General features: G+C 45.0%; 1 protein-coding gene across 1 annotated transcript; it reads right to left on the bottom strand.

Annotated features, from left to right (window-relative positions):
• Positions 1–955: 955 nt before the first annotated feature.
• On the bottom strand, positions 956–24,295 carry TSPAN31 (tetraspanin 31). Its single transcript, XM_085883806.1, has 6 exons — positions 24,096–24,295; positions 18,062–18,229; positions 17,793–17,873; positions 17,239–17,352; positions 13,116–13,223; positions 956–1,321 (listed from the first exon to the last, which is right to left on the bottom strand). Exons 1-6 carry the CDS (start codon positions 24,156–24,158, stop codon positions 1,247–1,249), a joined length of 609 nt encoding a protein of 202 aa, XP_085739932.1. The 5' UTR covers positions 24,159–24,295; the 3' UTR covers positions 956–1,246.
• Between the last annotated feature and the right edge of the window lie 1,447 nt (positions 24,296–25,742).

Here is a 25,742-nt window from a genome sequence, read left to right on the forward strand (position 1 = left end):
GGAAATGCACAACTGATGTTCATGGACTGTGCATCAACAAAAGTAAATAAATATCTGTGCTCCCAGAGCCAAGATTGCACAGCACCGCACCTATATGAATGATGTAGCACATGGAACGAGATAAATTATCACCAAGTAAGCGATGGAGGGGATAGGACTACATTATGGCAAGGCCAAAGATCTGTGCATGGTTCCTCTCTCAGAAATATTTTTCAGTTTCTGAAAGAAAAAAAAAAATTCTGCAAATCAAGTGCAGTTGTTTTGACCAGTTTTTGCTAAAAACAATGCATACAATAAACAGCATACTCTTCACAAAAATAGCAAAAACAAAACAACTTTTAAAATACACAATAAATTATGGATTCACAGCAATTTTTTTTTTTGTGACATGGATACAAACCATGGTTATTGAGGAAACCAAAATCAGGACATTAGACGTGCCATGCGTAATGTTACAATTAACCAAACCAAGGGATCCTGGAAACTCGTGTGCAAATCACGTCTCCCACACAATCTGTGTGCATTTCTATACACTCCATAAATTGGCCACCCAGGCCTACATTAAGTCCAGACCAAAATATGATGCAGCGTGCTTGGGATATCCTCGGTCGATGCGTTTGTGGGTTGTCAAGTCTGCCTACGGTCTATTGATCAACTGAAGTGGCCCTGGTCAATGAATCGCTCAACGTCACACAGCGAGAGCGGGATCGTTTGATTTGCTCGATTATAAGACATGCACAAGCTTGTATTGTGGTCAATGGTGGTCACACAAGTTATTAAAAAGGAATTTCTGCAAAAAAACAACAGGTCTGTGATCGTTAGTACAATGGTGTTGTTACCAATTTGCATGCTCAATTTGGACAGCAGTGTTGCTTTCAGATCATGTATTTCAACACTTTTGTTACTTAATTTTTTGTGAAGAGTATATATGGTCTTGGCACAACTTGGGCTAATTTTTGGTTTCGCCGACAAGCTCATACCATGCGGAAACCTATCACAAAAAATGGGGGCGGAAAAAAAGAAAGAAGAAGAAGCATACATTGCACCTCCCATAATATCCAACACATCCGAACATAGTATTAAAAAAGTTACAGTAGTTAAGAGCTCAATTAAATTCAATTCATTAGTCTACCCACACATTGCAAGGCTTCAAAAGAAGTTGCAATACAAGAGAAAAGGGGGACTTATCCCAGGCCAAAAGAAAGCTGGACAATCACACTTCCTCCACGAGTTGGAACTTGGGCACCTAGAGGAATGCACTGGGGTTGGCGCGAGGATCTTTTTGGTTCCGAAAGCGAGCAGCAAGCCAGACGCCAAGGATCTAAAATAGAAAGATGGAGAACCATTGTTTCAGCTTTGAACGGCTCAGTATTTTAGGCATAAAATATAACCCTTCACCAAGGATAACACTTCACAAAGGTGAGCACAAGTTTAGTCGTCTTAATGAATAACATGCACAATCATATTTATAAAACTAGAGTTCATAGAACGCAATACCCCACGCAGTGTTCGAGTATAATAATGTGCCATTTATTTTCATGTACAAGCTATTGAGAACATAAAATAAAGTATTATTTTCCTGAATTATCATTCCGTATGCAGCCGATGGCTGCTGGTTGCATCATTGCTGGGAGAACAGATGTGCCATTGATGCAGTGCCCTGTTTCCAGTAAACTGTGCACTCCTTTTGTCCGACATCTGAAGGATGACAGGCTGCGTTAACCCACCTGATGTTATTTAACGGTATGACGGGATCAAACTCAAACCCTAGGATCTTAAGCCAGCCACCTTAATTGTTAAGCCAACACCAGGCTTGTTTTCCTGTATTAAGAATAAAAGTAAAATTTATTTTCTTGAGCTATTAAGATCATAAAACTTACCCTTAATAATAATGATGATAAACTAGATACAATAATGTGATAGCGATGATAATGGCCACCATAAAGATGAGTTGATGGAGATGATGGTGATAATGATGCTTGGGGATGGGGGGGGGCGGTTTGAGGGGTTATTGTGTTGATGGCTATGTTAAATCGGTGAATGAATGCATCAAACAGTTCACCTCTCTCTCTATCGAGTGCAGCCTGTGGCTGCTGGTTGCATCATTGGTTGGGACGCGGCTATGCCGCGGATGCAGTGACCCCCTTACCAGTACACTGGTGTTCATTTTGCCGACCTCGGAAGGATGACAGGCTGAGTCAACCTCCTGGTGTATTTTAATTCAGCGTCCAACGGGGCTTGAACTCAGGACCCTAGGATCCCAAGCAGCCACCCTAACCACTAAGCCAACACCAGGCAAAACAGTTCACCAACCCAAGATTATTGGAGCGTATTGACCACAATCTGCAATCCTTGCCTCAATAAATTTCTCAGGATAGAGTGAATCCATGAAGGGGAAACCCATGAATGGCAAAGCCCTCTTGTACTTCATTTTAATAAAATAATGATTTTAAAGATTTTTTTTTTTAAATACAGACATTTAGCATGACACCAAACACCCTGATACACTCTAATAAGACAACGTCAAGTCGCAATCTAAGAGATGGAGGCTTTATTGATCACCATGGAATGCAACATCAATCAGCATCGTACAAAGCCAATTTGGTGGCCTCTTCACCACTCCGGAAAGGAAATACGTACAGTACCAGTCAAAAGTTTGGACACACCGACTCATTCAAGGGTTTTTCTTGATTTATCTATTTTCTACATTGTAGAATAATAATGAAGACATCAAAACTATGAAATAACACATATGGAACTAGAACGGGCACTCATAGAGCGCATACCTTCGCCGCCACTACTTTTTTGTTCTTGGTATGAGTGTGGGGAACTGGTTTGATGCTGGTTTCATGCAAATCGAATAAGAATTGACTGAATTATGCCGAAAACCGCATATTTTTCAAGGGCGTGACCCCCACACCCCTGACATTTTACCCCAACTGGTGACGTGTTATGACGTCATTGTGTCACAAGATTGGGCATTAAATTCTGAACATTTTGGTGCTGGGTTCATGTAAAGCGGACAAGAATTGACCGCGTTATGACAAAAACCGCATATTTTTCAAGGTCGTGACCCCCCTGACCTTTGACCCCTAACCGGTAACAAGAGTATGGGCGTCATTGTGTCATATTGCATATCACAAGATGAGGCGTTGAATTCTGAACATTTTGGCGTTAGTTGCATGCAAATTGAATAAAAATTGACCGTGTTATCGTAAAAAGACGATTTTGACCTTTTCGTGACCTTGACCTTTGACCCGAACGATCCCAAAATCTAATCGAATGCTTCCTGGCAAATAACCAATCATCCCACCAAATTTCATGCAATTCGGTTTAATACTTTTTGAGTTATACGAATCACAAGATTACAAATAAATAAATAAATAAATAAATAAATAAATAAATAAATAAATAAATAAATAAATAAATAAATAAATAAATAAATAAATAAATAAATAAATAAATAAATAAATACACGCCGACCAAAACATAACCTTTCGCAGAATGCGAAGGTAATTATGTAGTAACCAAAAAAGGGTTAAACAAATTAAAATATATTGTTGCGATTCTGGGAACTACATCCCTCCAAAGCAATAACAACCATCATACAGCGGTCCTGAGACAGATATTCCACTAATATACGTTCAGACAGACCCTTCCCCTTTGTCTGGCGGGACAACGGGACTGCGTTGTGTAAACTTCATAGCTCGGTCTGATTAAATCTCTGCACTCATTCCTATTATTTTTCTACTCTTCCACTCTTATTCCTGAGGTAAATCCCAGGCACGTGTGCCCTTCACAGTGAGATGGGTCCTTAGCGAAGGCCAAGCAGGTATGATGCTGGACACCCCTCTGCAGAAATCACAGCCTACCAAACTCAGGTGCAGCGGAAATTGCCACCCACTTCACAGAAAGCACACCGAACACGATGCCCATGCTGCACGGAACACGTGCGGAGGAGATGGAAGAAACGGCACCCGAAATACTGGCAACTTGCAAAGCGCACATGGCCATGCCCTTTCCAACCAATTTCCAAATCTCCATCTAAAAATTTATATCCAATCCTTTCCCTCAATTCCTTGACACAGATCAGGGCTGGCACAGTGCACACGACACCGGCTCTGATAACCACGAACATATTGTTCGATGATGGGCGGACCCGCACGCTGACCACGTATACAATGGCGGACCCACGCACACTGTACGGGGCATGCTCGATGGCGGGCGGACCTGCGTGCTGACATGAACAATGGTGGACTCGCGTGCAGCCCATGATACTTTATCATCGTACAGAACGGGGCACGAACAACACACATCTTTGGTTGGGTCTGTGCATTGGGTTACAATAACGTCTTACCGTCTGTCTTCGCTCACCATGACAGCCACAAATGTCTCCCGCGGATGGCAGACATCCTCCCGCACCTCCGCCTCGATGCAGCTGCTACCAGGCAGAGGCATGTTGTGCGGCCGGATCGCTCGGGCCGCGTGGCGAACCACGGAGCAGGCACATTGACCAGCGCCAACCGCAGGTCGCCGGGGCACGGCACGGAGTTCGGTGCAAGGCAATTCATGTCACGGTCAGGTCAGGTATGGGAGCATGTGCCAGAACAGCACGTCGCTGCGTCCACTTTCCGCTGGTACTCCAGGGGCCTCCGTCTGGCCATCCCCCAGGCAGATGCCAGGCCCATCCCCATCTCCTTGAGATGATGGTCAACCTGCTGCAACCATGAGGCACGTGGTCGGCCCACTGGCCTCCTCCACTCATGAGACTCCCTCGCTGAGAGAATCTGGTGAGCAGGATCAGCATCAGGAAAACGAGCCACATGTCCATACAGCCGCAACTGACGCTCACGGACTATGCAGGTAACAAATCTCATCCGAGTCTCTCTCAGCAACCGCTCGTTGGACACAAAATCCGACCAGCGATAGCCAAGGATTTTCGGAAGAGACCTGGCACCAAAGGAATTAAGTCTCCGTCTCAGATCCTTGGTCAGAGTCCAAGTCTCGCATCCATAGAGCAAGACTGGAAGTACCAAGGACCTGAAGACTCGGACCTTCGTCCTCCCGCACAGGTACCGGCAGCACCACACCCCATGATCCAGTGAATCCACGACTCCCCAGGCCCGACCCAGACATCTATTGACCTCTGACTCGCAGCCAGCAGATACATGAATATCACTGCCAAGGTAAGTGAATCTCTCCACGACCTCAACATCCTCACCACAAACAGACACAGACAGGACAGCAGCATCCAAGATGTCACCAAAAGCCTGGATCTTAGTTTTGACCCAAGAAACCCGTAATCCCAGCGGCTCCGACTCCTCATTCAGCACCTCGAGGGCCCCCAAAAGGATATCTAAAGTCTCCGCAAAGATGACTGCATCATCTGCAAAATCAAGGTCTGAGATCTTGACATTCCCAAACGATGCACTGCAGTTTGATCTCTCAGACATCCTCCCTAAAATCCAGTCCATACAAGTGCTGAAAAGTGTGGGGGCAAGTACACGCCCCTGACGAACTCCAGTAACAACTGGAAATAAGTCAGAGATGGTACCACCACATCTCACAGCACGCTCAGTACCAGAGTAGAGTTCAGACATCAGATCAATCAGTTTTGGTGGCACCCCACGAAGACCAAGAATCCTCCAGAGGACATCCCGATTCACTGAATCGAACGCTTTACAGAGATCAACAAAGGCTGCAAGCAGCCCCTGCCGAAACTCTCGTCTTTGTTCGGTGAGGACACGAAGAGCAAGGATACGGTCAATCGTTGACCTCTTTGGTGTAAAGCCTGACTGCTCTGGACGCTGGTGCTCAAGCAGATGGTGGCGAACCCTATCAAGAATTATCCAAGCAAAGACCTCACCCGGCACTGAGAGTAGCGTCACCCTTCGGTAGTTGTTGCAGTCTTGGCGATCACTCTTCCCTTCCAAGAGAGGAACAACAAGGCCCCTCTTCCAATCAGTTGGGATTATGCCTGTGTTCCAGGCAGAGCACAAAACTGCATGCAACGACACGAGTGCAGCATTTCCACCAGCCTTGAGAAGTTCAGCATGGATGCCACAGATCCCTGGAGCTTTGCCCCGTTTCAACCGGTTCACCGCAGCCCGTGTTTCCACAAGCGAAGGTGGACCACAGTTGATTCGAGGGTCAGCAACAGGGATTGCAACACCGTTGACATCCAACTCGACAGCTGGGGGATCAGCCTGGTAAACCGCTCAAAGTAACCGGCCCAGCGGGCCTTCACTTCAGACTCCTCTGTCATGAGCCTACCACTCTCTGCTCTAACTGCAGTGCTCCGAGGGAAGGGCTTGGATGAACGCAATGCGCGAATTCCCCGATAAGCGGGACGAGAATCACCTGTCCACAGGTGATGCTCTACCCCCTCACAGATTCCTCGCAAATAGGCCTCCTTGTCCACCCTCAGTGCACGTACAGTTTTACGCCTCAGCTCCCTGAACAGCTCAGCTCTGCCATTCAGCCTGGCCCTGCGACTCTTGTCAATGGTATCCAGTGTCCCTTGAGAGACAAAATTCTTCTTTGCCCTGTGGTGAGTTCCAAGACATCCACCGGCAACATTAAGGACGGTGTTCTTGAAGGCACTCTACAACTCTTCAGGACCCCCCCAAAGCACCCAGACCCCCCAAGTGTCCACTCAGCCTGTTCGCAAACTCCTCAGCTACTCTCTCATCCCTGAGCTTGCCAACATCCAGCCTAGGCTGGGATGGTACCATTGTCCAGGATTTAAGGAGCAGCTTTAGAGTTGCTACAACAAGCCTGTGGTCAGTATTGAGGAACTGAGCACTCCGGTAGACCCTGCAGTTCTGGATCATCCTCCAACGACCGTCAATGAGGACATGGTCAATCTCCTTTGCCACACCGCCAGCGTTGGAATACCAAGTCCAGCGATGAGCTTGTGGGCGCTGAAACCATGAACCAGCCACCCTAAGTCCATGACTTCTTGCAAAGTCAAGGAACTTAGTGCCATTCTGGTTCATAGTTCATGATCCATGGGGACCAACACACACCTCATAACCATTCCTATCAGTTCCAGTCGATGCATTGAAATTCCCCAAGACTAGAAGTGTATCTCGTCTGGGGCACTGATCAACCACAGACTCGAGCATGGCGTAGAATGCATCCTTCACGGTGAGATCACTCGCCTCAGTCGGAGCATAAACAGAGACCAGGGAAATAAAACCTAAGGTGCGACGAATCCTTAATCTCATAATACGCTCGTTGCATAAACGGAATTCGCGAGCGCGAATTAATTCACTGGCACATCTGCACATCATGTCATGGTGCTCGGAGCAAAACGATTCCGCAGCTTGGAACCATCTGGCCGGGGCCCAACCAGAGCGCCCGATTCTGGTGACAGCACATCGCTTCGGGTCGTCGCCCCCGCCCCGCACCACCGGATCTATGAAACGACGGGTCGCGGGGCAGTGGGAGAGTTGTCGTCGTTCCTGCACACCGTTTCTGGTCGCTTAGTCCTGTTGATTCGTCTTGCTCGTCCTGGCCTGGAATTAATCTTCAACCAATGCGCCTGCTGACTGCCTTTCTGCACCAACTCGTTGCTGACTCCACCTTTTTCACCACCTCACCGCCCTTCTCTGCCCACTTGCTTTGGACTCCGCCTCTCTCCAGCCATTGGCTTCTGACTACACCCAAGTCCCTCCCTTCACGCCCGACGGTCGTGTCTCATTCTCTGGACCGATACTTACTACACAAAGTGCCATGAAGCAAGAGACGACGTGCCAGGGAGGTATCGCCCACGGAGCATCCCCCCAAAAACATATTGGTGGCACGGTCGGGCAATCATGCAAGGTATTGAGAGACCGTTCGCCTCATCTCCTCTCCTTTTTCTCTTCATCAACTCAGCGGGTTTTGTGTATGTGCGTGTGCGTGTGTCCTGGCACCTGTCCTCGCTTAAGTTAAGATTGTACAATAATTATATCGGGACAACTCTGCTCTGTGTCTGCTTTTGTAAGTTCCTTGTATATTGCCGCAGCTCTCACATTTCTTCCTATTCCTGCTACAGACAACAATAAAAGCTATAATCACTGTGCCACATACCTTTCCTCACCTGCCTGTTGATAAATCCTTTGTAGAAATGTTCCCAGCTCGTTTTTCTCTTTTCCTTAATTGATCCAGCATGGTCCATATCCCAACTGAGCCAGGACTTTATTCCCAACGATCCGTTCCTTTTAGCCGGTATGTCCTTGGCAGTGTCGCTCGGTTGCATCTGATCTGGTAAAGTGATCCGGTTCAGACAAGGCGTACAAAGGGCGTGTCCCCCGGTAATTAGATCACATGGTTATTTTTCGGTAACCGGATGAAGCCATAGATGAGAGGACCCTAAGTCACTTGGTTGAGTGATTGGCGTTCACGGTCAGCTAGCGACCCACCGCGTCATGGAATTATCCGTGTGCGACGGCCTGCAATTCCAGGGAGTCTAGTGGGATCCTGAGATAGTTCCCCCCCTTGGTGGTCTTCTCACCTGACCCCCAACAATATTTTTCGACTCTTCAAAGTCACCACCCTTTGCCTTAATGACAACTTTGCACTCTTGGCATTCTCTCAACCAGCTTCATGAGGTCGTCACCTGGAATGCTTTTCCATTAACAGGTGTGCCTTGTTAAAAGCTAATTTGTGTAATTTCTTTCCTTCTTAATGCGTTTGAGCCAATCAGTTGTGTTGTGACAAGGTAGGGTTGGTATACAGTAAAAAGCCCTATTTGGTAAAAGACCATTATTTTTCTTTTTATAGAAGTCCATATTATGGCAAGAACAACTCAACTAAGCAAACAGAAATGACAGTCCATCATTACTTTAAGACATGAAGGTCAGTCAATCTGGAAAATTTCAAGAACTTTGAAAGTTTCTTCAAGTGCAGTCACAAAAACCATCAACCGTGATGATGAAACTGGCTCTCATGAGGACCGCCACAGGAAAGGAAGTCCCAGAGTTACCAGCCTCAGAAATCACCAATTAACTGCACCTCAGATTGCAGCCCAATTAAATGCTTCACAGAGTTCAAGTAACAGACATCTCAACATCAACTGTTCAGAGGAGACTGCGTGAATCAGGCCTTCATGGTCGAATTGCTGCAAAGAAACCACTACTGAAGGAGTCCAATAATAAGAAGAGACTTCATTGGGCTAAGAAACACGAGTAATGGATGTTGGACCAGTGGAAATCTGTCCTTTGGTCTGATTAATCCAAATTTGACAATTTTGGTTCCAACCGCTATGTCTTTGTGAGACGCAGAGCATGTTAACGAATGATCTCTGCACGTGTGATTCCCAACGTGAAGCATGGAGGAGGAGGCGTGATGGTATGGGGGTGCTTTGCTGATGACACTGTCGGCGATTTATTTTGAACTAGCAAATACAACCCGTTGCTTAGCTGACGGGGGGGGGGGGGTGGTTAAGGAGGGAAGTTGAGAGAGGAGTGGGGTTGAGAGAGAGGAGTGGGGTTGAGAGAGAGGAGTGGGGTTGAGAGAGAGGAGTGGGGTTGAGAGAGAGGAGTGGGGTTGAGAGAGAGGAGTGGGGTTGAGAGAGAGGAGTGGGGTTGAGAGAGAGGAGTGGGGTTGAGAGAGAGGAGTGGGGTTGAGAGAGAGGAGTGGGGTTGAGAGAGAGGAGGGGGTTTGAGAGAGAGGAGGGGGTTTGAGAGAGAGGAGGGGGTTTGAGAGAGAGGAGGGGGTTTGAGAGAGAGGAGGGGTTTGAGAGAGAGGAGGGGGTTTGAGAGAGAGGAGGGGGTTTGAGAGAGAGGAGGGGGTTTGAGAGAGAGGAGGGGGTTTGAGAGAGAGGAGGGGGTTTGAGAGAGAGGAGGGGTTTGAGAGAGAGGAGGGGGTTTGAGAGAGAGGAGGGGTTTGAGAGAGAGGAGGGGTTTGAGAGAGAGGAGGGGTTTGAGAGAGAGGAGGGGGTTTGAGAGAGAGGAGGGGTTTGAGAGAGAGGAGGGGGTTTGAGAGAGAGGAGGGGGTTTGAGAGAGAGGAGGGGGTTTGAGAGAGAGGAGGGGGTTTGAGAGAGAGGAGGGGGTTTGAGAGAGAGGAGGGGTTTGAGAGAGAGGAGGGGGTTTGAGAGAGAGGAGGGGGTTTGAGAGAGAGGAGGGGGTTTGAGAGAGAGGAGGGGGTTTGAGAGAGAGGAGGGGTTTGAGAGAGAGGAGGGGGTTTGAGAGAGAGGAGGGGTTTGAGAGAGAGGAGGGGGTTTGAGAGAGAGGAGGGGGTTTGAGAGAGAGGAGGGGTTTGAGAGAGAGGAGGGGTTTGAGAGAGAGGAGGGGTTTGAGAGAGAGGAGGGGGTTTGAGAGAGAGGAGGGGGTTTGAGAGAGAGGAGGGGTTTGAGAGAGAGGAGGGGGTTTGAGAGAGAGGAGGGGGTTTGAGAGAGAGGAGGGGGTTTGAGAGAGAGGAGGGGGTTTGAGAGAGAGGAGGGGTTTGAGAGAGAGGAGGGGTTTGAGAGAGAGGAGGGGGTTTGAGAGAGAGGAGGGGTTTGAGAGAGAGGAGGGGGTTTGAGAGAGAGGAGGGGGTTTGAGAGAGAGGAGGGGTTTGAGAGAGAGGAGGGGTTTGAGAGAGAGGAGGGGGTTTGAGAGAGAGGAGGGGTTTGAGAGAGAGGAGGGGGTTTGAGAGAGAGGAGGGGGTTTGAGAGAGAGGAGGGGGTTTGAGAGAGAGGAGGGGTTTGAGAGAGAGGAGGGGTTTGAGAGAGAGGAGGGGTTTGAGAGAGAGGAGGGGTTTGAGAGAGAGGAGGGGTTTGAGAGAGAGGAGGGGGTTTGAGAGAGAGGAGGGGGTTTGAGAGAGAGGAGGGGGTTTGAGAGAGAGGAGGGGTTTGAGAGAGAGGAGGGGTTTGAGAGAGAGGAGGGGGTTTGAGAGAGAGGAGGGGTTTGAGAGAGAGGAGGGGGTTTGAGAGAGAGGAGGGGTTTGAGAGAGAGGAGGGGGTTTGAGAGAGAGGAGGGGGTTTGAGAGAGAGGAGGGGTTTGAGAGAGAGGAGGGGGTTTGAGAGAGAGGAGGGGTTTGAGAGAGAGGAGGGGGTTTGAGAGAGAGGAGGGGGTTTGAGAGAGAGGAGGGGTTTGAGAGAGAGGAGGGGGTTTGAGAGAGAGGAGGGGGTTTGAGAGAGAGGAGGGGTTTGAGAGAGAGGAGGGGTTTGAGAGAGAGGAGGGGGTTTGAGAGAGAGGAGGGGGTTTGAGAGAGAGGAGGGGGTTTGAGAGGAAAGGGGTTAAGAGGAGGGGGGGTGGGGAGGGGAGAGGGAGAGGGACAGGGACATTAAAAAAACAAAAGAATGGCAAGGTTAGTCATTATGCTTAATGACCGAACACACACACAAAAACAAACTCATGTCAGAACAGCTGTACACATAACACAACAGAGTCTATAATGTAATTCACTGGCACATCTGCAAAAACTTTGATATCCCAGTTCTAGAAAATTTGTGGGAAAATGAACCAAAAGTAAATCACTGAAAACATGGAAGTACCAACTGCTCACGTATGACCTTATGATCCCAGCGAGCATGAACATCGAAAACAACGCGTTGTGATGAGATGTTATACTTGGGAACAAGAAAGAAAAAGAAAAAAAATTGAAAAAGAAGGCATTGCTGATCGAGGTGTTAATACCAGTGATTTTGGACTAAACGATGCAGAAATCAAGAAAATGACCAAACACCAAGACCTCAAAAATGAAGCGAGAAGATCCTGGAAGCTAAAGAATGCCAAAGTAGTACCAGTGATAGCTGAACCTACAGGAATGATGACGAAGAACCTCACAGAGATATTAAACCCTGGGTGACACCAGGGGCAATACCCCTGGGTGCTCACCTGGTAGTGGCTGGATAAGATAACCAGGCAACCACTGGTAGACACGGATGACCCACAAAATATATAATGGAGAAGAGAGTAAATACCTATGGACCTAAACACAATTTAAATGCTTTGGGATGAGTTGGACCGCAATGTGAAGGAAAGGCAGCCAACAAGTGCTCAGCATATGTGTGAACTCCTTCAAGACTGTTGAAAAAGCATTCCAGGTGACTACCTCATGAAGCTGGTTGAGAGAATGCCAAAAGTGTGCAAAGCTGTCAAGGCAAAGGGTGGCAACTTTAAATCTAAAATATATTTTGATTTGTTTAACACTTTTTTTTGGTTACTACATAATTCCCTCTTTTCTTGCTGCCTTTGCATCAGACAGAGAAAGGCCTGTATCATTCTTTTCATCCCTTGCCCCTCCAACAAGGTAGGAGACGGGGATATTAAAATGAGCTCCATCCAACCGACTGATCAACTGTCCATGTACTTTTGTATTTGCGATATTTCAGAAACTGTTGAACATTTAGCTTTCACATTGCAGATATCTATTCCTCATGACATCATCTCAATGTGATTAGCCGAATATTGTTGCCATGGAAACCATCTCAGTAACTTGGCTTGTATACGCGATATTTCAAAAACCATTCAAGATTTAGCTTTCATATTAAACAGATCTGTTCCTCATACTACCGAAAAGGCGGGGGACCTGGAGCATCACCTCCTTGTTTATTTTTAAACTCCCTCTCCTCCAGTCTAGCCCCTTCTGCTCTCTCATCCCTCTGACTTCCACCTGTTCTTCCAGAGCACACACATTCATCCAGGAAGCTCCTCCCAGTTAAACTCTACAAACCCAGGATTTCCACCCACCTGCACCCTTTTGTTCCTCCTATTTGTGGAACAGCCTTCTAGAGGCAGTTCAAGCGCTATGCCCCAAAGGCTAAAAGCAGGCGGTACACTACTTTGTACTGATCCCCCATACCTATCCATAATCTTATCTACCCCAAATAGCCATAATCCCTTACTTACAGATTACAGTTTCCTTTCCCCATATTCCCTTGCTTTTTTTGTGCAACTGCAGCCACACTGCCACTACATTGCCTTAAAAAAAACAAAATACACACACACACACACACACACACACACACACACACACACACACACACACACACACACACACACACACACACACACACACACACACACACACACACACACACACACACACACACACGCTAATTATAAACAAAAGTTCACACAAAATGTGAACAATCATCATGCAGGTTTGCAGAAGAATGCGAATTAATAAAGTTTCCAACAACCTCCGTAAAGCTGAAGAAGAGTCCCACTCCTCCACACACGTGCAGTACCTCGGCTGCATGCTGCAGCATTAGGTCTCCACAGTCTAAACACTGCTGAGTACTGCACACCTGGCACACAAACAAACATAACATTGGCATATAGTCTATGCACCACTAAATTAAGAAAATTCTTGAGTATAAAGGGCAAGCCTCTCCATTAGCTCCAAGGAAAATACAGTCTCATTGCTTCGACATAAAACATACAATTGAGGTGGCTGTTGACACAATATAACCAGCCAGTTGTAGATACAATGCCATTAGTGATCAAAAACAAACAAACAAAGAATTTTTTTAAAAGGTCCATTTATGGGAGCTACAGGTGACGAAAGTGCAGCCAGGACCAATGGCCCACTTGTTTGCCCATCTCAGGCATTTGTCTTGCAATGCCTGGACACATGGATTGCTTGCTAACCTTTCACTAAATTTAATGTGGAAAACGAATCATGGTTGGAAAATAAAGCACAGGCTGCATGGAAGAATACCAACAAAATCCCACTTCACAAAAAAAAGAAAGACCATGAGCATTTCACAATGTAGACCTTCGCCAGAGTATATAGCTGAGGTCGGCAACCTGCGGCCCAAATGCGGCCCGCGAGCCCCTCCCGTGCGGCCCGCGAAACCTTGTCCGGATTTCCATTAGGTGCGGCCCGCGAAACATTTTTCTGAACCGACGGCAAATTTAACATATGTGGACATATGATTCTTCCACATATATCACAGTCTCTGTACGTCACAATAAATTATTTTCGCTTCTAGACCACTTAACTTGGTCTTAAATATTTTTTCGTTGTTGTTTCAGATGGCTGAAGGTCTTAAGGTTCAATTTACAATTACATTTATTATCATTGATTTTAGGTGTGTTTTTTTATTTTTTCTGGTTGGGAAGGGGGTGCGGCCCGCGAGGTTGCCCGAACGTGGCCCAGTGGCCCGCGGCCTGGTTTAGGTTGCCGACGCCTGGTATATAGCTTACAGCATATGAGAATCAATGATCAATGTGAAAGCATGTCTGTGTGCGGACGCACACACACTCACTGACAGACAGACCAATCACAATCACCTCTCCCATCACTTTAGGAACAGGCATGGCAAAAGATAATGATTACAACTCCTGTTCCTCAAGAAAAGAATGGGCAAGGTTAATAAAGCGAGGAAAAATATATATGTATTAAAAGGAAATAAAATTTCCGATCCATTTAACTACAGACCTGTGTGAGCCTGCTTCCCAAAGTGTCATTAGAAAACAAACTAGAAGGGCACTCGGTAGAGCGCATACCTCTGCCACGTAATGCCTGATCCACGAGAACATATCAGGCCCAATACATTAATGAAATATCATGCCATGCAGTACTATATCATTTTGGCCCTATCTCTCAATGGTGAAGAATCACTTAAAAAAAAATTCTAATAGTCAGATCCGGATCTTCACCAAAATCGAACGAATTCTTCCTTGTCACACACCCAGCATGTCCACCAAGTCTCATCCGAATCCATCGACAACTTGTTGAGATATAGTGCTAAATCTCAGTTTCGCCGTTTCTCTCAATGGTGAAGAATCACTGAAAAATTCTAGTCATCGGATCCAGATCCGGATCTTCACCAAAATCTAATCAGTTTGTCCTTGTCACACACCGAACCTGTCCACAAAATTTCTGAGATATCCTGTACATAAAAAGACAGAAAGGGGTGAAAACATAACCTCTTTCACCTTCAGTGGCGGAGGTTACAAGAAAAAGAGCAATCAGAGATTGCAGCCAGGACTACTTTTGTGTGGTGTATTTTGTGTGGCGTTTTACGTAATTGATAAAAGACATAATTAGAACTGCCACTTTATAACTGCTGGCAGTGATGACCGAGTACCAAGACATCCCGCTTTAATTGGACACCTGACACTGACCCGTAACGTTTTATTATTCAATTGAATTGAGAATGGGATTAAAATGAATTCAATTCAAATCAAATGGAAGACCAAATAGGTACAGTCCTGCATTGGAGTAACCAGAAGGACCCAAACAAGAACAAAGCAAAAATGATGTCATCAGGAGGAACCTGGATAGAGTTCACATTTCAGCTGCTACTCTTCCACCCCAAAACCCACCCAGGAACAGCCAAGTGAGCCGTATTAAAAAAAAAATTAAATAAAAAAAAAAAACAAAAACAGAACCCATATCAAAAAATTAAATAATTGTGGATGCCAGAAAATGCGTCCGATCAAGTTTAAATTTAAAACATGTATCACTACCCCATCACTACTAGATCATAAAAATGATGTTTCATGTTGATTGATGAAGCGGTTCCAGAGAAAATATTATTTAATATATTTCTTCAATCCAATATGGCTGCCAAATCATGTGACCTGTCATTTATTCCTTCACAAACTTGTATACCCAACGCTTGGGGAACATTTGTGTGACGTTTCCCCTCAATCTGTCCAGCCATTCTGGAGATTTTTTTTTATAGGTTTTAGGGTAAATTCAATATGGCTGCCAAACCATGTGACCTATGTGTGAACCTTTTGTTTCTCATGGATAGGCGGTCATACGTGTAAAGTTTCGTCTCGATCTGTTCAGCCATTTCAGAGATTTTTGAAGGTTTATATTTTTATTTTGTTTTAACAATATGTCTGCTGAATCACGTGACCAATGACATCATCAATTTTTTTTCTGTGGACCATTTTATCCCAAGATGACCCTCAAAAATCTTCATGCTGATCAGATGTGGCGTTCTACATATGCAATGACGTCATCACAAAGGCACCGACAACGTCATCAAAAAAACACATTCCCCATGAGGAGTACTTGCTATGTGCCAAGTTTCAATTTTTTTCCTTGGTGCGGTTTCAGAGATCGAGGCCCAAAGTTTTCCCGTTTTTTCAGCAGGGCTGCCACACCACATGACCTATGATGTCATAATTATGATAAAAAAAAATTCTACATGAGTAGTCGCACCTATGGTGAAAATTTTGGCTCAATCCGACAAGTGGTTGCGGAGAAAAACACAAAAGTTCTGTGCGGACAAACAAACAAACAAAGACAGACAGACAGACAGACAGACAGACAGACCCAAATGCAATGCCCTTTCCTTTGGTGAGGGTAATCAGAACATTTCTATTTTCCCCACTCTCTGATCCAGAACCATCAATTTGGCTTTCAACCAGAACATGCTCTTATCTCAAGCTCTCTTATCAACAAAACAATGGGCAAATGCTTTGGAATGTCAAAAGATGGAGAAAATTCTCGTTTTTTTTTTCTTCTTCAAAATTGATCCTCATGGAAGCTATATAAATAAAAACCTTAATACTGCTTCCTACAGCAAGTTTTGAACCCACAACTGCAGTCCAACACTGTACCCACAACATCTACTCGACTTCTGCAGCGATTTGTGTTATCTGATAACCCTCTACTCTGTCACATGTTGTTTGTTTGTTTTCTTTAAATCGCCTGTGGCTGCTGGCTTGCATCATTGCTGGGAGTGTGGCTGTGCTACGGATGCCATGCTCCCTGCGGTTCGGGCAGGAATGTTGAATTTGCCCAGGGTGTTCGCCTACTCTTCGCAAAGAACACCGTGAGATTTTTAGCGTCCACCAACTAATGCCGGCAGATGTGACACCAAGTTTATCATCAATCTGAAGGATGGCACACACATTGATGAATTACTCTGCCCATGAAACACCAGGATGACAGGTTAAAGCTGGGTCAGAATTCAAACAAAGCCATCCTTCCAGCCCCCGACACACGACGTAGCTGTTGAACAAACACATTGAAGCCCCTATTTAGTTGAGACGTGATACCGATGATGACAAGTCAAAATTTGAGGTAAAAGCCAGCGTGCATGCAGGACTTCAGATCCTCGATTCAGGAATTGTGTTATAAATGTTTTTCAACCAAATTACAACTAAAGCATTTTTATCCACAAAAGTCAAAGTCAGACAGATCCAACTCCCCCCCCCCCACCCCTCATAAAACAGAAGAAGAATAATCAGGAATTATGGCTTATCCAGGAACCGAATGAGTAAAACCGAGAGGATGATTAATAATATAGCGAAGTAAGAAAAGAGGATATAGAAAAAGTAAAAACAAACACTCACCTTCGGACAATCATAGGTTTCTTTTTGGAAAAACCCACAGCACTTGAGGTTGTTTTGCACGTCTGTTTTTGTGTCATTGTCCATTCGCTCCCAAGCATAATGCAACATGGTTTCCTTAAATGAGCATATGGTTAAATATATTCAAGTACAAGCACGTTCAAAAGTCACCTCAAATAAGAAAGCACTTGTGTCCGTATTTTCACCGTGAGCGATTTTAAATGGAATCCTTAAAGAAGAGCCTATGATGCATGCGGTGATGTAGGAGATGGGCACTTGCATAGTTTTACATTGTACTCGGCTCCATCTCCAGGAATAATGTCACAAAAGATAGTTTATAGTTTATTCTTCTTTATTTTACTACAGTTCAAATCTGTCAATAAACTAGCATTCCTGTAATCGTACCTTTACACTGTCTGTAGACATTCAAAAATTTAACCCCTACTGCCGCGACTTTAAGGTGGATAAGGGAGAAGACATCTGAGAAACAATATCAATTCTGAAAATTAATGTTAAGAAATAAAAAATAAAAACATCCTTTTTAAAACAATTCTTACCTGGCTCTCTCTATTCATGCCAAGACAATAGAAAGAAATGCAGAGTTGAATGATGAAAAGGAGGAAAAGCACAACCATGTACTGAAGTTCAATCGTTAAGGAATACCAACGAAGTTGTGTCCACAGCAAGAGCAGGACTCGACTCTACTGCACTCCACAAGGGATCTAACCAGAATGCTTTGCTTCAACTGTAATAAATCTGATTGACCACGTAGTTCTTTTCCTTTTCACGAAGCAGACACAAAAGTAAACTTAGCCGAGCAGGATACGAAAAAAAGGAGAACTTGATGATGCTTGGAGGCTCCAATGAAACCAACAAGAGCGATGAAGAAGAGGAATACACCAACCCCGATGATCCCTCCGATGACAGAGATGCTGGACACAACACCATAACCTTTTCCCCATCCAGCTATTCCAATCAGCAGTAAGCTCACCAGCTGCGAAGTGGCATAAAAGGTTCAATGTTTACATCTTTAGAAAGCATCAAATGGCACAAGCACAAAGAGAAAGGGAAGGGATGAGTTATAGAAGATGGGGTCAAGACGTGGGGAAGGTGAAGTGAGCACAACTGAATATTGTTGCCATACTTTCACCAGCATTTCTTGCAGGCACAATGTGTTCACTCAGTTTGTTAAAGGGTGAGCTTGATGAACGCTCAGGGTGGTAAGACAGTATAGTCGGTGGGCCTTGGTATTACGTGAATTGGGGCATATTACGAGCGTGGGCAATGACTGCGGAAAAGGGGGATGGGGTGAGTGGGGGGAAGGGGCAAGGATAGAGTACAACGGGGTTGGGAGGGCGTGGAGGTCGGGGTTCTTCCACCCTCTGCTGAAATAAATAAAAATTGGGAGGGGGGGGGGACGGAGGATGACAAAAAGGCCAAAATGTAATCTGAAGACCTAGTTGGTAGTGTACTCACATATAAGTGATCTGTTCCCAAGTTTCATTTTTTGATGAAAACACAATGTTAATGCAGGGCTCGACTGTTACTTCTCTAATTTTCTATTCACTTGCCTGGCTGGGCAAATCTTGGGAAAATTTACTTGCCGAACCATATCTTTACCCCCGTTTAGAAGGCGTTTTATGAACTTGATCAAAGACGAAGTCGATAGAGTAACTACATCTTTCATACTAGCCGACCATGCTGTTTTCATCAGGCTCTTTCACATGAGTGCTGACCTTGTATGACAAAAAAGGAAGTTTAAAATGTCAAGATGAAATCCACTGTTGAAGAGGTGTGGAAGGACGCTAGCGACGATGGGAAATTGTAACAGCTTGCCTTCATCAATAGTCTTGAAGAAGATACAAACAAACTAATGAGCCCTTCCCGTTGTGCAAGCACACGTCCACGCTATTGGGTCTCTGTACCTGAAAAACATCTCCCCTGGCTCCTTTACCTAAAATGGCTTAAAATATTGAGATCTTCCCTTTTCATAGTTTAACTTCTGTATTTAGTGTAGCTCACCTCCAGTCATTCGTTCCTCTTTTTTTTTCCCCCCACCTGTCTGCTGGTTTGCATCATTGCCAACTTCCACATCCTCTTCAATCTCATTCTTCCCTCCAGGTCTTCAAGACAGCTGTTCACCACCATCTCAGACAGTCCCCAATTCAAAACCATGGATCTTTTCTTCCCTCATTAACTGCACACCTCTTACCACCCCAACTCCTTCCCCTTCCAAACTTCCAGTGTCTCCCTCCTGTGACCATCTTGTCCTTTCCTGACCCCCACCCCCATTGTTTGTCCAAGTACCCCTCTATCTTGGTCTTCAAATCCGCTGTTCAAGACCGAGTTTGCCCTTCTGCCACTCTCCTCTCTACTGTTCCTTTTGTCTGTTATGTCCTGATCCATTCAATGTACGAGCTTTTCCATGAGCCTCAACTATGTATACAAAAAAATTGTTTTTTTGAGATATTGCGCTAGATATCGTTTTTTGCTCAATCACTCAATGAAGAATCATTTAGAAAATTCCACCATCCAGATCTGTATCTTCACCAACATCTAAATCAATTCACCTCATCATACATCCAACCTGTCCACCAAATTTCGGACAAAATCAGTCCACAACTTTTTGAGATATCCTGCTTACAGACAAACAGACAGGTGTGAAAATGTAACCTCCGTCCACCTTCGGTGGTGAAGGCAACAACATCTTGCAATACCATTGCTCCATTCACAGAATACAACACCACGAGTCGTATTCAGGGGCTTCCAGTGCTATTTATTTCCAGAATCTCGCAACGTCATTGGCTGTTGTGTTCTAAATTTTCAGAAAGCATCTGGTTTGTACTGTGACAGTGTTCTCATGGTATATTATTAATCTAGAGCTGCTCAGTTTGTAATCATAGCAACGATCATTTGGAGCGTGTAATAACGGGAATACAAACAGTCAAGTACTCACAGCAGGATGAGTCAGCAGACCAACCAGGTTTAACACATATATTTAAAAAGAAACACACGCATTTAGAGAAAGCATTACAATTCCCCATTACCCTGACTGTCCACCCATGCCCTCTGAATATTCGGATACTTACAATCAACTAATCGATATATATATATAGGGCCCACATCTCTCCAACAGAGAGATAGAGACAATTGGGGTGAAGAAAAGTCGGATCCTCTTTAACCTGTTGTGACAGCTCTGGGGAGCTCAGAGCATCCCTCCAAGATGGCTCATGGGAGCCATGTTCTTGAGGCATGACGTGACGCCCACGACCGTGATGCCTTGTGCCCTTGGGCTGTTCTTTATTTGCTCCAGAGTGATACCAGACACCAGCATCCGTGAGGTCTGTGCCATCGACACCCACGGCACTGAGATGTATAGCTACCCTCTGCTCGCCTCTCTCGTTCATGCCAGCTCATCCCACATGGCAGAATGTTCCTGGACTCCAGGAATGCACTGCCACCAAAAGCGCCATAAACCCCAAGCGAGCACCACCCCAGGGTGATGAAGATGACAATCAGATGGACACCAAGGCGCAGAGTCCACAGAGAGAGAGAGACATACAACCACGAAATGTGTGATTACATGGTCCTTTATCCCACTCTCCTGAGCCGCATTTCGATATGTTCCCATTCGTGGGTGGCTTGAGGAGTGCATGCTGTTGCTGGCCGAGAGATATTGGCTGTGTGGCATGACAAGTCTCTTGGATGTCTTTACCCCAATTGGTTCTGGGCTCTTGGAGTGTGTATCGTTCCTCATCCACAGTTCTATCCCAGGGTTTTAAGGTGCCAAACCAGCCGGTTTGAACCGGTTCAAAGAGAAAGAGAGAAAGAAATATGCAACACGGACTTTGAAAAGAAACATTATGGTGGGGAAGAGCATCCACCTAATACATACATACACATCTATCCACATGTAATAAAATACACTTAACTTAACAGATACTTAAGGAACTAGAAGGGCTCTCGGTAGAGCACATACCTCTACCACGTAATGCCTGATCGACGAGAACATATTGGGCCCAATACATTTTTGAGATATCGTGCTCTGTATCATTTTTGGCCCCTTCTCTAAATGATGAATAATCACTTTAAAAATTCCAGGAGTCGGATCCGGATCTTCACCAAAATCGAATCAGTTCGTCATTGTCACACACCCAACCTGTGTCCACAAAATTTCATCCGGATGGACCGTCCACAACTTTTTGAGATAGCCTGTACACAGACAGAAAGGGGTGAAGACATAACCTCCTTCACCTTTGGTGGCGGAGGTAATATCATGCTATACAGTACTATATCGTTGGCGCTATCAATGGTGAAATCACTTTTAAAATTAAATAATTTTCGCATCCGGATCCGGATTCGGATCTTCACCAAAATCGAATAAATTCTTCTTTGCGACACACCCAACCTGTCCACAACTTTTTGAGATATCGTGCACACAAACGAACGAATGAAATTGCTCGTTGAGCAAGGAATTGCCAGAATTAACTTTATCATATCTCAATGATCTCTGAAAAAACAAAAACCTGGAAATCAATTTGGTCCTTACAAGTCGATAGTGTTACTGTTTAATGAGCTATATCACTTAGTTTAGTCATGATCATAACTTGGAAGTCAATCGGACTTGAAATGGCGTTTTAATCGAAATTTGAAATTTTTGACCCGACCCCCGACCGCTAAGAAGGGTGTTGGTGTGACACCCCCAATGAGACATATGGTTGGATGCAGAATTTGAAGAGGCACATTTTGGATTTGGTTTGAAGTCGATACGACCATTTTAGCGGACGTTATTGCAAAAATAAGAATTCCGGTTTTTCGGTGACCTTGACCTTTGACCGAGATTCACCAAAAACGAGTGTCTAAGTTGGCCCATGGCCACTGTCTGTACCCAGTTTGGTCATGATCGCTGAAATGATGTGGCTGCTACAAGGTAAACAAACACACAAACAGACAGACAGACACACAGAATGACACACAAAACCGACCAACATAATTGCTGAAATCCGAAGGATTCTGGCAATTAACAAACAGATAGAAAAGGGGGTGAAAACATAACCGACTTCACCTTCAGTGGTGGAGGTAAAAAATACACATGGAAACCATTTAAACCCATTTAAGTGGTTGCTGGGAGACAAGAACGCAGGTATAAACCAACCGTTTATAAATAACCGCTTGAATATATGAACAACAGTTTGATCCAGATGTGAGTGGGGGTGGCCGTGTTATATTTAAAGGTAAGATGTGCACGATTTAATGTATTATATAATAGAATGTGTGATGGGAGTTGTAACGATGTGACAATGCATTAAATCCTCCAGCGAGTAGAGTCTGATTAGTGATGTTGCATTGATGGGTTGACCGATAACCTGGACGCAACTGATGGTGTGGATCTACCGATGTTGATAATTTACTGATGTGGATCCGTGACCAAGGTTACAGATCCACGTTTGGAGAACGTTCTGGGTTGAAAGGATCGAAACCTTGAGGAAGAAAGGTGCCCAGCTGATGATCCATGTGGTTGGGAAACCATTCGATTGCTTACAGGTTAATGTTCTTACTGCTGTGGGTAAGGAAACTGTTTTGAGGGTAACATTACTTACAGATTTAAATTATACTCGACGACCCGTGAACCTGTTGTGACAGCGGTTGATGGAAAAAAAATCATTTCAAGAAAAAAAAAGAAAAAGATAGCTCCAGCGAACTATATACCCCTGAGGTTGTTAGCATTGATCAAATTCTCCCGAAGAGTACTTGATTGAATCGGGTATTGATTTTTTTATGAATTTTTTCGTTGCCCGATTTGAACGAAACGTGATACTGCGCACCGCAGGAGAATGGTAAGCAAGGTGGCACTAAAAAAAATTGCGCTATCGTGTACCGTTTTGGCTGTATTTCGGGAACATACATACATACAAGATGAGAGTTTTAGTAATATATAGATTATATTTCAGGAATAGCTGATACTGTCCGCTAAAATGTGTGTGTGGTGTCATACCGTCATTTATTCGGTTTTTTTTTAGCAGCGTCTCGCGTATCAGAGAGAGCTCAGCGTTGTTGTTGTTGTTGTTCTTCTTGTGAAGATAAAACCTTAACCTCTAGGACTCGGCTCTTGTATATACAAGATCCGGATCTCCTTAAATACTGAGCACCTGTACACATCCTCACATAGACGGTGCCTTTTGAGAGCGTCTATCATGAACTTTTAAATATATTTAGACATTTGCTTTAAAGTTTCGAAAAGTTCACGTTACTATTTAAAAATTATTCCATTTATCGTATTGTAATTTCGTAAATACATTATTTATTTCGTAAATACACGATATATCGTGAATACGTAAATACATCACGACGGGTCTCGCGATTGGCTTAATCAAGGCACGTGACGAAATATCGGAAGTTGTTGTTTTTTTTGTTTGTTTGTTAGTTTTTTTTTAGCCGACAAAACCTTTCGGACGCTGCTCTTGGACACATTTGTCCTTGTTTCAGAACATTATTCACAACGGATGTTGCATTTTTTTTTTTTACATTCTCCGAATTATTCCTGGAATATAATGAAGAATACACTTCCTATTCAAGTAACTGGAAATTCATGGGAAAGAAACCTTTTTCCACTCTAAAAAAATACATCAATGATGCACGAACAAGCACAAAAAAACGCACTAAACAACATAAACCTGTGACCACGTGTGATCCCCTTTAACGATTTAAAGTGTGTACCGTTCGTAATAAAATGCATTTCCATCAAACGAAGGAAGAGCCTCTCACTTTGTCATCGAAACCGATGTTCAACCGGCTGCGTAACGAAAAGTGAAGAAGCACAGAAAGACCCTGACGAAGTGTTCGGCGCCAAGTAACCTCACCAGATAAACGACGTTCAAGGCACACAGGGCGTTCTTCGAACACGTGAAGCCTCCACAAACCATCCTCGTTCAGCAGGTGCAGGATTTAAAAGTTAAAAATGAAATTCTCCGCAATCCTTCTCACTTATTGTCAAGAGAACGCTCCGGCGTCCAGAATCGCACAGCAGCCACAAGGCCCGAGTAATACGTCACTTCCTGTCGCAGCAAGATCAAAATTCGTCGTCGTTGTCGTTGTTGTTGTTGTTGTTGTTTTTAGGGCGTTATTTCCCTTACGATGACACAATCAATGATGGTGGTGAAAAGTTGAATATACAGCACTTCATCGTCCATTAAATAAATAAATAAACTTCACCGACTTCACAATGAAGAGAATTTTTTACAGCGCGGCGACATCGCGCTCTTATATAATTGGCTACTCTGTCCTGTGTCTTCTGTCACACTTATTGTTGGGTGTGATGTGGGCGGAGATTGCCGGGTGGATTGTGGGCGGAGATTGCCGGGTGGATTGTGGGCGGAGATTGCCGGGTGAATTGTGGGCGGAGATTGCCGGGTGTATTGTGGGCGGAGATTGCCGGGTGAATTGTGGGCGGAGATTGCCAGGTGAATTGTGGGCGGAGATTGCCGGGTGAATTGTGGGCGGAGATTGCCGGGTGAATTGTGGGCGGAGATTGCCGGGTGAATTGTGGGCGGAGATTGCCGGCTGAATTGTGGGCGGAGATTGCCGGGTAAATTGTGGGCGGAGATTGCCGGGTGAATTGTGGGCGGAGATTGCCGGCTGAATTGTGGGCGGAGATTGCCGGGTGAATTGTGGGCGGAGATTGCCGGGTGAATTGTGGGCGGAGATTGCCGGCTGAATTGTGGGCGGAAATTGCCGGGTGAATTGTGGGCGGAGATTGCCGGGTGAATTGTGGGCGGAGATTGCCGGGTGAATTGTGGGCGGAGATTGCCGGGTGAATTGTGGGCGGAGATTGCCGGGTGAATTGTGGGCGGAGATTGCCGGGTGAATTGTGGGCGGAGATTGCCGGGTGAATTGTGGGCGGAGATTGCCGGGTGAATTGTGGGCGGAGATTGCCAGGTGAATTGTGGGTGGGGTTAATGCGGAAGAGCGACGTTTTTTGTGCTGAATCGTTTTCTGTGTGACGTAGGAAGTTGATTTTCTGAGCAGGAAGTGATCATCTTCCTGTTCCGTTAGTTGTTGACGCGCAGCGTTGTAACTCTCGTTCTTCATTGTTAGATTTCGTAAGTATATTGATGACTTCCGTCCTCTGTTTGTGTGTGTTTGTGTGTTTGTTTGTAGGCACGATAACTCGAACGGAAGAAGCTACCAATGTCAAATTACACCACGTGATTCAGGAGGGTGATGGCTAGTGCTGATTAGATTTTGGTCAAAAATCGGTCAAAGGTCAAGGTCATAGTGAGGTCAAACATAATTCCGTAAATTCATGTGGAGAAATGGAGTATTTTTGCTTCGGTCGACGTTATGAGTTCGTTTTAACTTCGATTTTAATTTTGTCTTCGGTTTTTGTGATCGCTTAGGACGTTTAACACTCGGTTGTCGAAATTCTGGTAAAAATCGGATGTTTTGGAGACGTTTTAAGATTGTATCAAAAATATTTCACTCGCCACGTCACGGCTCGTCACGTGGTG

The sequence above is a fragment of the Eptatretus burgeri genome, chromosome 6 (assembly GCF_056783735.1).
Source record: "Eptatretus burgeri isolate ZD-2024b chromosome 6, Ebu_testis_v1, whole genome shotgun sequence".
In the NCBI taxonomy this organism is placed as follows: Eukaryota; Metazoa; Chordata; class Myxini; order Myxiniformes; family Myxinidae; genus Eptatretus; species Eptatretus burgeri.